General features: G+C 39.6%; 1 protein-coding gene across 2 annotated transcripts; it reads right to left on the bottom strand.

The window, feature by feature from the left end:
- On the bottom strand, positions 1,423-5,500 carry LOC109836638 (uncharacterized protein At3g61260-like). Of its 2 annotated transcripts, none has more exons than XM_020404610.1 (5): positions 5,208-5,500; positions 5,041-5,101; positions 4,088-4,909; positions 3,682-3,763; positions 1,423-1,884 (listed from the first exon to the last, which is right to left on the bottom strand). In XM_020404610.1, the coding sequence occupies exons 3-5, from the start codon at positions 4,858-4,860 to the stop codon at positions 1,669-1,671; spliced, it is 1,071 nt and encodes a 356-aa protein (XP_020260199.1). In that variant the 5' UTR covers positions 4,861-4,909; positions 5,041-5,101; positions 5,208-5,500; the 3' UTR covers positions 1,423-1,668. The 2 variants fall into 2 exon arrangements, with proteins under 2 accessions (XP_020260199.1, XP_020260198.1); XM_020404609.1 differs by having other exon boundaries at positions 5,041-5,113; positions 5,208-5,499.

Genomic DNA, 12,800 nt, shown 5'->3' with positions numbered 1-12,800 from the left:
TTCATGGACACGTGGAAGTCAAAAGATAAAAAGACGAAAAGCCTTATGCTCATGTTCATAGAAGATAACTTAATCAAAGTTTTTGAAGCTTATAAGACTTCCAAGGACATGTGGAATGCAATAAAAGAAAAATACTATACCGCCTCTGAAGTGAAGCTGTGAAAGAGGCTTTGTGATTGTATGGATTGTTGGAGGACTTGGGAATTGTATAGGAGATCATTTGGGTACATTGTGATAGCATGTCGGCTATCTATTTGGCAAAGAACCAAGTTTATTATGTACGCACGAAGCACATTGATGTCAGATTTTACTTTGTTCGTGATGTGTTGGATGATGAAGATGTCATGTTGGAGAAGGTCCACACAAAGGATAACTCTGCAGATATGTTGACCAAAGTTGTTTCAGGTGTTAAATTTGGTCACTGTTTGGAGCTATTAATCATTCTTCGATGTTGAAGCATTTGGAGGCTAGTTGGGTGAACTACGTGAGGCTTGATTCCTTGGACAAGAGGATACGTAGGCAATCTTTTAGATGCATTCGGTTGGATTAGTTGATTTCGATGGGGGAGGATTGTTTGAACTCTCGTTTTGGTTCCTGACTTGTTGTGGATTGAGTCTGTTATCATGGATTGATTCCATGACGTCCTAGACGCAACAAGTAGGACGTTTGGTTGGTATTGGTGTCGGCTCAGTTTTTAGTAAAACGTTTGTCGAGGTGGAGAATTATAGAAAAGACGAAGAAGCTCAGGAGAAAACAATCAGGAGGCGTTTTGGAAGCTTCACGGTCGACCGCACATGGCGCGGCGGTCGACCGTGAACGTGCACATGACAGGGTTGGTCTCTGGACTTTTGGCGATCGATCGCGATGGGTTCTGTGGTCGACCGCGCCAAAACCCTATAGGTGATTTGATCTCTGGACTTTTGGCGGTCGACCGTACGATGGGTTCGGCGGGGGGCCGCACGATGGGTTCAGCGGTCGACCGCGTAGCAGGTTTGGGCCTAATTCTGTTTTCTGATCCGTTTCATTATGAGTTGATATATAACTCTAAACATGTTTTTTAAGGTTATGCAAGGACGATTTTGAGCAGTCTTTGAGAGAGTTTATTGCATCCTTTGTGGGAGGATTTGTGAGAGATCTAGAGAGCTTTGTTTGAGGGTTTTGGTGAAATTTGTAACCCTATTTGTAATTCCCTTTATCTCTAATAGTAAATACTCCTCCCTCCTTACCCCGTAGACGTAGGCAACTTTCCGAACCACGTAAAACTTGTTTGTCTTGCTGTGATTTGTGGTTGCTTGTGTGGTTGTGATCTATCTTGCTTGTCATGCACTTTTGTCTGTCGAGTTCCGCTACGCACAACAATTGTGATCCAGTTTCCAAAAAAAAAGAAAAAAAAGAGAAAGAAAAAAAGGTCAACATCATTTCATCCTAAGACATGTATACATCCATACAGTAAATAATTAATTCAGTGTCCATTCCTCTGAATCACAAATTAGTATCAAAGCAGAAACCATACTTGGGAAAAAATACATCTGGAAGCATAATTCTCTGAATGAAATACCAATCTAAGTCGCTCCTATTACTGCTAAACATAGAAACAAGAAATGAATATAAAAACAACCCTAAAAGATTTTGAAGAGATAAAGCTAAATGAGATGTGCAAAATGGTTGTTATCCACATAATGAGGGAAGCTTCATGGAGATATTGAAGTTGAATGGTAAATGACCCGTTCTTCGAATATAATCTGCTCTCTCTGCAGTTCTTGCAGCTTGCTCATTCAGTTTGGCTTCAGCATTTGCTCGCTTCTCCTCCGCTATTCTCCTTGTTGCTGCTAATTTGTTCGCCAGTTTTTCTTGTGCCCGGGATTTCATTCTCTCAGCTTTCACCTGAATGAAAGTCATTTGTGAGTACGGCTGCTGGTAACATAATTCAGCACAAAGTAACACACTTCATATCATCTCAGCAACTAAGCTCTGTGTGCATGTATATATATAAGTTTGCTGATATCTGGCAACAATTTATTAGTTCTGCAAAATTATTGTTAGTGTTACAATATTCTACTCCAAATAAGGCATATCGGTCAGTTAATATGGATCAGTATATATACATGTATTGATGATTCTTTGTGGTGTTGAATCAAAATGGTCACATTTACAAGCTATAAGGAAGAAATTCCACTATTTTTCATGATTTCTCCTGTGAACAAAGAAAATTGCGAGTTTGTCACCTAACGTTTCATTATCTACAAGGGTTAATTGCGGATAGAGCCCAGGGTTAGTTGCAGATAGACCCCATGTAGTTGTATGTGGTTGTATTGCTGCAGATATATCCCCTAAATGATTTTTTTTTTTTGACTTTTGCCCGTCAAAGAAAGAGAGAATTGTATTTCAGAAAATAGACCTTTTTAGGGCAAAAGAGTCAAAAAAAATTACGCAAAATCCTCACTTGGTTGCAGGGGTCTATCTGCAACAATCAGGGGGTCAATCTGCAATTGGGTGATAGTATGATGGTCTATTGGCAATTAATGCAGGTGTGGATTTTCTTCTACATAGTAATAACATTTGAATTCTCTTTTGTGATCAATGTTAAACCAACCTAGTTGAATGTTGTATCAAAAAATGAGGTAATTCTCTTGCCTATTTTCTTCCAATCACACTTTAGTGTAATTATCAAGTTTGCGTCTCGAAATGGATGGAACACCTAATTAAGGAGGTAAGATTGTTGAAATGGATGGAACACCTAATTTAGTCCCACATCAGAAAAATAGTGAGGGAGCGAGTAATTACTATGCGTGTAAATTTCCTTTTTGTTCAGTTTGGTAGTTTTCAGTTTACCCCAAAATTGGGGGAAACTGAAGGGAACCTAACTGACCAAATGCTCACCTCTATTGTTATACATCATATCATGAATCAAGAGGATTATACATGCTCAAGGCAAAGAAGAGCCAGTCACATGACCACAGCTATATATATCAGTTGATTCATCTCCTTTCTTTCTGCATCGCATGGCATATTCCATATAGAAGAACGAGGAAATAATTGAGGACTGATTCACTCCTTAGACAAATCAAAAGAATCTCGAGTCCTTGTCGACGAACTTAGAACTAGCCCTGAACCAGAATTAGCCCCTACAAGCCTAAGCTAAAGGACAACTATTGGTCTTCCTGAATTAGCCAAGAACAGGGCCAAGCAACAAATAGTATAAAGGGGACATTCACTTCCTCTCTGATCTAATTATTTGGTTCCAAATGGGCCTAAAATGGATTTCCTTAATGACAACAGACATGATCTAACTTTCATGTGCACGCAAATATGGCCTTTGATTTTTGGGCGACATATAGGTAAGTTTCAGTCCTGAGTCATTTGCGGAACTCATTTAAAATTTGATACGCCATTCTACCTACCTGCTTGGTGTGATATTGATTAGCTTACGTTCGTCTTTGTCTTTTCAATCTCTAATACCATTTGGCACCTAATCTTATTGCTACAAAACTGCCGTCTTTCTCAACTTTCTCGGCAAAATAAACGAAGTTTGCAGTGCACAACCAAAGCTTGAATTGAATTCTGGTTTCATCCCTTCTGTTGTGCTCAATCACATTGGCCCGTAAGTGTGGTCCAAACAAAGAAACCATAGAAACGTGAATTAAATGAACAAAGTAGAGGATAATTTATGCACTTGTGTACCTCCATCCTCTTCATCTCCATTTCAGCTTTCCTTTTCTCATGATTTTCCCAGGCCTGTATTTTCACCTCTTCACGCTTGTACCTGGAAGCACAAAGCAAACTCAGTGGGAAGAACATTTTCAATGAACTCCTACAAGGATTATTTATCTTACAACGAAAATTTGCCACAGGGAACTGACAGGTTTAAGGAAAATGACGATGCAGAGGACGACTTGCGAAACACATTTGCTAAAGGTTCTCGTGCTAGTTCATTTGTTAAAAACCGATGGGAGTGTGTATAATCATAAACCTCTAGTTATTTGATTTTTTTTTTCAAACTACTGCGGTCACTTATACAGATAAACATCAAACTTTATTGAGCTCTCAGCTGCACAAATGATTTGAACCAGAGATAATATCAATTTACCTTGCCATGTATTTAGCACGCTCCGCCTCATCCCACGCCAATGCTCGATTTTCCAATGAACTCGGGGTCTTAACCTGCACGATAGCACCATTGCTCGATACCACATTTCGTCCAACTTCATCTCCTCCTCTATTAAAAACCACCACCTCAGTATTCCTCTCCAAATGATTCACCCCCAATTGATACCCCTCATTAGATTGGTTCCGGCCCCTCCCAGGACTCGAAGCCGTAGAATCAATAGGGCTCGTCAATGCAGGAGTGGTCGCCCTAATCGGAGTCCCAGTCCTCGAAGGCTCTTGGCTCGCTAGCGGTGTCATCTCAGTACCCACATCCCTCAAACAAACTGATTTAACCTCCACCGGAGATTCAGGCTTGCTCATCCTCCACAATGCTTCATTACTGTCAATGTTCTTGGTTTCCCCTTCATCTTGCACGTTACCAATCGTCAGTACTATGTCTTCATGCAAACCGACATCCGTGCTGCTAGTGGATTCTCTAGCCCTTTGGGAGGCTGAGTTTAGGAGTCTCCGGTCATCGGCGTTGGAGTTTCTCGGCTTGTTCTTGCTGTGACTGTGATCTCCTGCGCCTGATAACCCGGCGAGCCATTTCTGGGCATCATCCCATTTTGAAGGAGTTGGTTTAGATCTGGATCCTAGGATTTTCTTGTTTGTGTTGTTTGATTTATGGAACTCAGAGTTGCAGGAGTTACTACTTTGGTGTGATTGAGCCAAGCTCTGATTGTAACCTCCTTTATCATTCATTGCAGGCCTCATTTTTTTTTTTTCCTTTCTTTAGGACACTCAGAACAAACCCAGATGGAATCTGTTGAAAAAAATGTCTGGTTATATGAAGTAAAAAAGCTTCAACTCAAAAACTCAAATGTACTATTAACTCCAATATCCAAAAACTTTTAGAAACCACAATTTTCTCATCGTAAAGGATGAAGAACTCGCCTGAGATTAAAGCTCCATTGCTCTTTGGTCTCCCAATTTGTCCCTATATATTTGACGCAATCTGTCGATAAACCTGTGAATTATTATGGAGTTTAAGTTTCAGCTCAAAAACCCAAATGGGTTACTTTAAAAGCAACAAGCTATCCATGTAAATGATGAAAACTGACCTGAAATTGCAGCAGCCAGAAGATTCAAGATCTAGCGAGCTACCTATGTATCTAAGATGGGACTATCAAAGGGAACAGAGACACAGTTCCCAGAGAAAACAGAAGGAAAGAGCTCATGCATTGCTTAGTACTAGTGGAAAGATAAAAGGGGTGATTGAGGAGTAAAATCCAAGGTTGTGGGTTAAAAGAAGGAATAATCCCACATCGGAAAAAGGTAAACTTTTGCACCGTAAAAGAGGAATCTTTTGAGCATGGTGACAGAGGAAGAGTTATATAATTCTGTGCTCACGTTCCCTCTCTCTCTCTCTCATTTTTAATATTTTACTCACAGGAGGTTAATGGATATGGTTACTCTCGGAGGAGAGAATAAAAGCTGGTTGCCTCGTTGAATTTGGGTCGGACCCGTTGGATTTTGGGTGACTTCCACGAGCATTTACTCTCGCAAGAAGATATTTTGACTGCGTTAAGAGACATCAAATTGACTCCGATAAGAGCATCTCCAACAGCTTCCCCAAAATTTTCTTCAAAATGGAGAAACAAAAGTCATATTCTCCAAATTATTTTTACACCAACTCCAACAGCTTCCCCATTTTGAAAAATCTCATTTATTACAATAATAAAGCTCTCCCTAAAAATTTGGAGAATGCTGCAGATTTGGGGAAGGCTCCCTATTTTTTCTCCTCCTTCCCTATTTTGGGGAATGAGATGGGGAATCTGTTGGACCAAAAAAAGCTCTATATTCTCCAAATTTGAGTATTTCAAGAAGATGGGGAAGCTGTTGGAGATGCTCTAACAAGTATTTTTTTACTTATTTTACCCAGATGTAATCTCGCTTTAGTTGATTCTTCTTAAAGGCTCTAATCATCACCGCAAATATCAAGTTAGGGTGAGAGTTGAGAGCTATATATTTATATTCTAATATGTTCTGATAGGTTAAGAATCCTTTTTTATGGGTTAAAAGTCTGGACTGACTTAGCGGTATCGGGTTTTTTTTTCTAAAATACATATTAATTTTGTGGTCAACAGAAATTAAACATGAATTGTTCTAGTAGCATCTTAAATTCCGTCTAAACATTTTACCCAAATTACATATTTAAGTGTGGGTTGTGGCTTATATTTTAATCTAACAATTTTCTAATATATTTTTTTATGATTATTTTAAGAGGATTTAGTTGTAAATTGTTCAGAATGATTTAACAATGACTAACTTAGTGAAGAAGATAATATTTAACAAAATTAAGCGACAGAGTAGGATATGTGTTGTCAATCCCAAAAAAAAATTTGGTATAAAGATCTTATTGTTGTTATAAATACGTGATATAGCTAACTTTGTTGATCTCAAAAATTCAGGATAATAAACTCCAAGTTGGTAATTTGATTATCTTTGTTTTCAAAAATAAAAAATAAAAGCCCGCAAACTCTAACCATCAACAATAAACTCAAGCAAATAATATTGTAATAATTGATCCATGTCTACCAAACTGACACATTAATTTATCTAAACAAAAAGTATGGGTTCATTGACAAGTCCTAAATTTTTTATAACAATTCAAAAGGAATGTTCTACCACAATATTTCGATTGCCATTAGGGACAAATTTTGAAAACCATCCTATTTGAGAAAATAATCGCAAATTCCGACCTATTCTAAAAAAAATTGTCAAAACCGACCTAGTTTCAGCTGTCTGGCTGAAACTGGGTCGGTTTTGACAAAATATATTCCAAAACTTCACGACACTTCCAAGTCTCGTGAAGTTTCGGGCTGAAACTGGGTCGGTTTTCACAAATATTTTGTGAATTGGTCGATTTTTGCAATTATTTTCTCAAATAGGAAGGTTTTCAAAATTTGTCCTAGCAAAGACCTCACGCTTCTGCTTCTAAAAATACAAAATAGTTTTTTGCTTCTAGTCGGGTTAGTATATATTAGCAAGTGATAGTTACGAGATAACGGTTATTTAGCAAAATAAGCTATTAAGAAAATAAAATAATAGTGAAACAAATTTTGCTACGTGAGCAGCTATCTAGTACCCATCTTTCTGCATCTAGTATCGTCCTGTAGAATCAACAGCCCTACCATGGGCTGATACAGGTTCACAGGTCACCTCCAACACTTGACGCACGAACCCGTTGTGAGATTAGAATTACCGGGGTGGTGAGAATAAGCAGGTGACATTTTAAAAATGCGAGATGGATCTCATAACGGCTTCTGCCCTGTTCAGTCCCCCTTTTTAAGGCATCGTTGCCACGGACGATGTGGCCCACTCTCCGAAGGGGCCCATGGCCCCACGATGACGACAATTCCTGCGGCCCATCACGTGCGATTATTTAATAGTGACTGTTCGAACTGAAAAAGAGAAGTGATTCCTGGGGGTCTTAAACTATAGTATAATATTATTACCATTATTATAATTATTATTAATTATGATTAACGTGTGTGTGTGTGGGGTTGAGAAAGAGGGGACCGGAGTTTGGGACAAAGTTTCGCAGGATCGTCAGCTCACCCTTGTTCTCTAGTGATGGCACATCTTGACTGATGAATTGTACCTTTGACTGATTAAAACTGACATTATAGGAGATAGAGATTTAGATCAGTTTAGTTGAGAAACCTACTCTAATATATGTACTTATATGGAGAATCTAAATAGTTACCACAGTAATTTATTGTAACATAAATAGTAACTCAAACACGTTCTTTTATGTTTGAAGTTGTTATTCGTGCTACAACGTTTTAATGTATAATAAACAGTGAAGATAATTAAATGTGTTTAGGCCTGTCCAAGATACCCGCCGGCCCGGCCCGGAAATCCGGGCCAGGCCGGGTTGTGAAAAGGTTTCGAAATAAAGCGATGAATTGCAGGGACCCGGTCAGCAAAGATTTCATCCTCGAGACCTATCACAACAATCTCACCTTAGATATCCTTGAATCTATGGGAACGGCACCATCAAAGACCTGGAAGGACCTGAAGGTGCGAGGGGAAAGAGCCGAACGATTCATCAAAAGGAAGAAGGCGGAAAGGGGCCAAGTACCAAATAACGCTCCGCAACCGAACTTCACCCCTAGGGGTAAAGGAAAAGCGCATGCGAACTCTGTGAACGCAAATCAAACATTCGAGGTGCAAGCGCAACCGCAGCAGCAGCAGCAAAAGGCACCTCAACAACCAAGGTGGCAACAGCAGACCCCGAGGCCGAAAGCTTCGGAGCCAAAGTTCCCGAAAGTTTATTCATTCAGAGAGGACGAAGTTCCTGGGATCTTCAAATACCTCGTGGAGAATAATAAAATCAAATTGCCTCCAGTTCAGGATCAGGAAGATGCCAAGAGGATTAATGATCCGAAGTACTGTGCATTCCACAGAGCGGTGCACCACCCCACCAAGGTATGCTATGCTCTTAAGGACAAGATCCAGGCTCTCATCGACGTCGGGGTCATCACGATGAAGCAGCCAAAGGAGAAGAAAGTGGGTGCGAATGCAGTCACGATTGGCTTCGGCTCCTTTCCCGTGAACCAGTTCCAGCTTGAGCCGGTAATAAAAGCAGCAGTGAAGACGGTGAACGATGATCCTCACAAGCAGCGCCAGAAAGGACTCATGCCACACACAGCCCCCAATGGCGAGATTCTTTGGGTTCATCCAGATCTGATCGAAGATGAACAGTGGACTGGGACCTCTTCCAAGAAGAAATCAAAAGGGAAAGGTAAATCTTGTTATGGGGTGTCCGCTATTCCAGGAAGGGACGATGACAGAATTCCTGCCTTCCCACTTTCCGAAGATGAACACGATGACAGAATTCCTGCCTTCCCACTTTCCGAAGATGAACAGGAAGCCCTTGCAACTCGGAGCGGTAACTAGTATCATTACAAGTACCCGGATGCTTCTGAGCAATTAGGTACCAACACTCCTCCGTCCAAGACGTTGGCAGAACTGGGAATAGCAGCAATTCCCCCGACGCCTATAGCCGCGGAAAGAGTCCAACAGAAGGAGAAAGGAAAAGAGCCTTTACGCCAGGAGACCCAAAACCCGAGGCAGTCTCGATTCAATCATCCGATTGGAAGAGACAAACCGGGGAATGCGAACTCTCCACCTCATTTCGACATCATGGCGCAATTAGCCAATATCCCGGCTAGGATAACCCTTTACGAGTTATTGCGCCTATCCAAGGATACAAGGAAAGCACTGCAAGAAGCCTTGAGTGACTCTGAAGCTTTTCTAACTCGGATCAAGCCATCCCCTGAAGGGCCAGAGCCGTCAGCTCAGCATTGCAACCTAGCGGCGCATCATTTCCCATGCATCTCCTTCACTAAAGAGGATATGCAAACAAAGAACTCGAAGCATGATCGGCCCTTGTACTTCACCGGGCACATTGGCTCCAGCATGGTCAACCGGATCCAAGTTGATCCGGGTTCCGCTGTTAGCATAATGCCATTCCGATTGATGCATCATCTCGGAATCCCGACGAGTAAATTAGCCTCCACTGGCACTACGATTTATGGATTCAACACCAGCGGGTCTAGACCCTTGGGGAAGATCCGAATCAAGTGCCAGATCGGAGATTTAAAATCGGAAGTTACTTGTTATGTAATTGATGCAGAAACGTCCTATAATTTGCTGTTGGGTCGACCTTGGATCCACGGTAACCTTATAGTTCCGTCAACTCTGCATCAATGCCTCAAGTACATAGACTTGAATAACGAAGTCAAGACGGTGGTCGCGGATAAGCAACCGTTTAAGGGATTGGAAAACTATTTCACCGATTCCCTTCTATACGGCGCTGAATCCGATACTGAATCACCGGCCCAAGGAACGGACAGCGGAGATGAAGCTGATACCGAAACTGGGCTTGATTACGATGGTGGTTTTGTACTTAATGACATTGTACCCATTGTAATCAATCTTGATGATGAAGAATCATCGGAGAATAGTTGTAATTGGCAACTTGCCGAAGAACTATCAATAAACGATGATTTAGAGTATTCGACAAAATATCGTATGGATGATATTTTTGGAAGTATAATTTTTGAAATGGAGAGTAAATTTAATAAGTATTTTAGGCCTATTCCTCATATTTTTGGTTTGGGGGTTCTTATTGATCCATGCTTGAAGGATATTGGCCTTCGAAGTTTGTTACAATCCTTGTATGGTAATCAGGTTATAGACTTAGATGATGGAACCATCCTTACTGCTAGTACTCATCATTTAGCTATTAGAAATTATTTTCAAACCTTATATGATGAGTATGCAGCTAGACATGGTGTAACTACACAACAGTCTACAGCTTCGGTTTCTTCGAGCTCATCTCGAGGTAAAAGTGTAAGTTTTGATAGGTATGCTATGGTAGCTGAGCTAACTGGTGGATCTGGACTTGAATCGTCATCATCGGAGGTTTCTGAAATAGATGAATATTTTGCTGTTTCTTTAGTTAGATGTCAAGGAAATGCTTTAGATATTTTGCAATGATGGAAAGTATATGTATCAGTTTTATATCCTATACTTTCCACTATGGTTCGTGACTTACTAACAGTGCAGGTTTCGACGGTAGCTTCGGAATCCGCCTTCAGCACAGCAGGACGTTTGATCGACGATCACAGGACATGCTTGGATCTGTATACTGTACAAGCGGTGATGTGCTTACAAGATTGGTGGAGGTACGAGAAGCGAACGCAAGGCGTCGATCGGATGGCTGGAATTGAAGATAAATTTAAAGAATTAGGACTAGCAGATAGATATAAAGAATAAATTGTAGTTTTTATATCTTAGCTTAAAATTTGTAAAGAATTATTTTGGAAATAGTTACAAATGATAGTGATATAGGTGAGTAGGTACCAACCTAGTTGGGATTTACTTATCTATTGTGATGCGATTAATTTCAAAATAAATTTGCACTTGTAATTTGTAAATAATTTATTAATTATTAATAAAGAATTTGTTTTTATCATTTTTAGTTGTAATTTATGTCATTTTAAGTAATTAATAAAATTATTGTTTTTTATTATTTTTCTTGTCTTTTTTTTATAATTTAAAATTTAAATAAAATTAAAAAAATTTGGAAAAAAATTTAAAAAAATAAAAAACACCCGGGCCAGCCCGGAACCCGGCCCCGGCCCGGGGTACCCGGGTCCGGGTACAGGCCCCGGTTTTGCCCGGCCCGGGCCGGCCCGGATGGACAGGCCTAAATGTGTTAAAACTTAGATCCTTCTTTCAGTATAGAGGAGTAGATATGATTTCTAAATCAATGTATTAAAACTTGGATCCTTCTTTACGTATAATTCTAAATTAAATATATTAAAATTTAGATCCTTCTTTAAGTATAGATGAGTAGATATGATTTCTAATTTTAAATATATAATAATTAAATCAAATGTATTAAAACTTAGAGGGATTCTGATAGGACTGAGTGTTCATGTTTAATTGATATTGAGCTCTGAGAGCTTTTCCTACGAGCGAGATTCCTTAAAATAGCTTATTTTCGTAACTGATTTGGTTGTTGCTCGGGACTATATTTATTTATTTATTTACTTTTGCTTTTCATTGAACTAGTGTGCACCCCGTTCAAAGCACGACCCCCTATTTTTTTAAGCACTGTATTTAGCCAATGGAAAAAGCACAGGGCGAAGATGAAAATTTGCCCCTCACGAGGGTCAGAACCACCTGCTCGCATGAGGGATATTCTGATGGGAAGTAAAGTTGTCAAACATTTGGTGCAACTAAAACACTGGAATCTCGTGTAATGCAGGGCAATTTTCACTATACTTCAAATATGATACTACAAGTACACTTCCAAAAACATAATTGTGGGATCTTTTCTATGGAATTGCCGACAAAATTTATGAATCATCAAAGATAGCAATTTTTTTTGGTACAAAAGTAGGTTATTGTTTTATCTAAGGTTTTTCGACATCACTCCCATAAATCATTTATACTTTAAACGTAGTTCCTAGAATCATTAAAATTGCAATCAAGTCTCTCATATTCTAAGTTATTTTTAAATTAGTCTCTCAAATCACTGAAATTACTTTTAGGTCCTCTAGTTCTCAAGTTATTTCCAATTTAATCCTTCCAACCGAGAATGAAAGTAGAAATTAGATGGATTAATTGGAAAAAAACTTATGAGAATTCGGGATCTGATGGTCCAAAACTATAGACATTTCTTGGTAATCCCTGCAATTGTTGCTTCTACTCTTAGTTGAAGGGAATGATTTGAAAATAACTTAAGAATTAGAGGACCTAATAGTAGTTCCAACGATTTTAGGGGCTAATTTCTAAATAATTTAAGATTGAAAGAACCTAATAGCAATTTCAATGATTTGAGAGGCTAATTTCAGGATGAACAGGATTTAAGGGATATCGAAAAAAGCCCTTTAATCCAATAAACAAAGATGTAACAGAGGTCCGTGGAGACCTATCGATCCACAATTTTGCAGGCCCAATGAGCTTCCATCACAGCCCATTTAATCACCAGCAAACTGGGCCCACGTTCATTCTCCGAACAACAGTCGAGTAGTAGTTCGATTTCGACCGAAAATGGCGAAGTTCCTCCAGAGATGGAGCCCAACAGGACTCCATCCGGCGGTCACCCTCAGATTCTCGTCCTCCGCAGCCGC

The sequence above is a fragment of the Asparagus officinalis genome, chromosome 4 (genome assembly GCF_001876935.1).
Source record: "Asparagus officinalis chromosome 4, Aspof.V1, whole genome shotgun sequence".
Taxonomy (NCBI): Eukaryota; Viridiplantae; Streptophyta; class Magnoliopsida; order Asparagales; family Asparagaceae; genus Asparagus; species Asparagus officinalis.
Note: the sequence above shows the minus strand (reverse complement) of the source record. Positions and strands in the feature narration are given on the sequence as shown.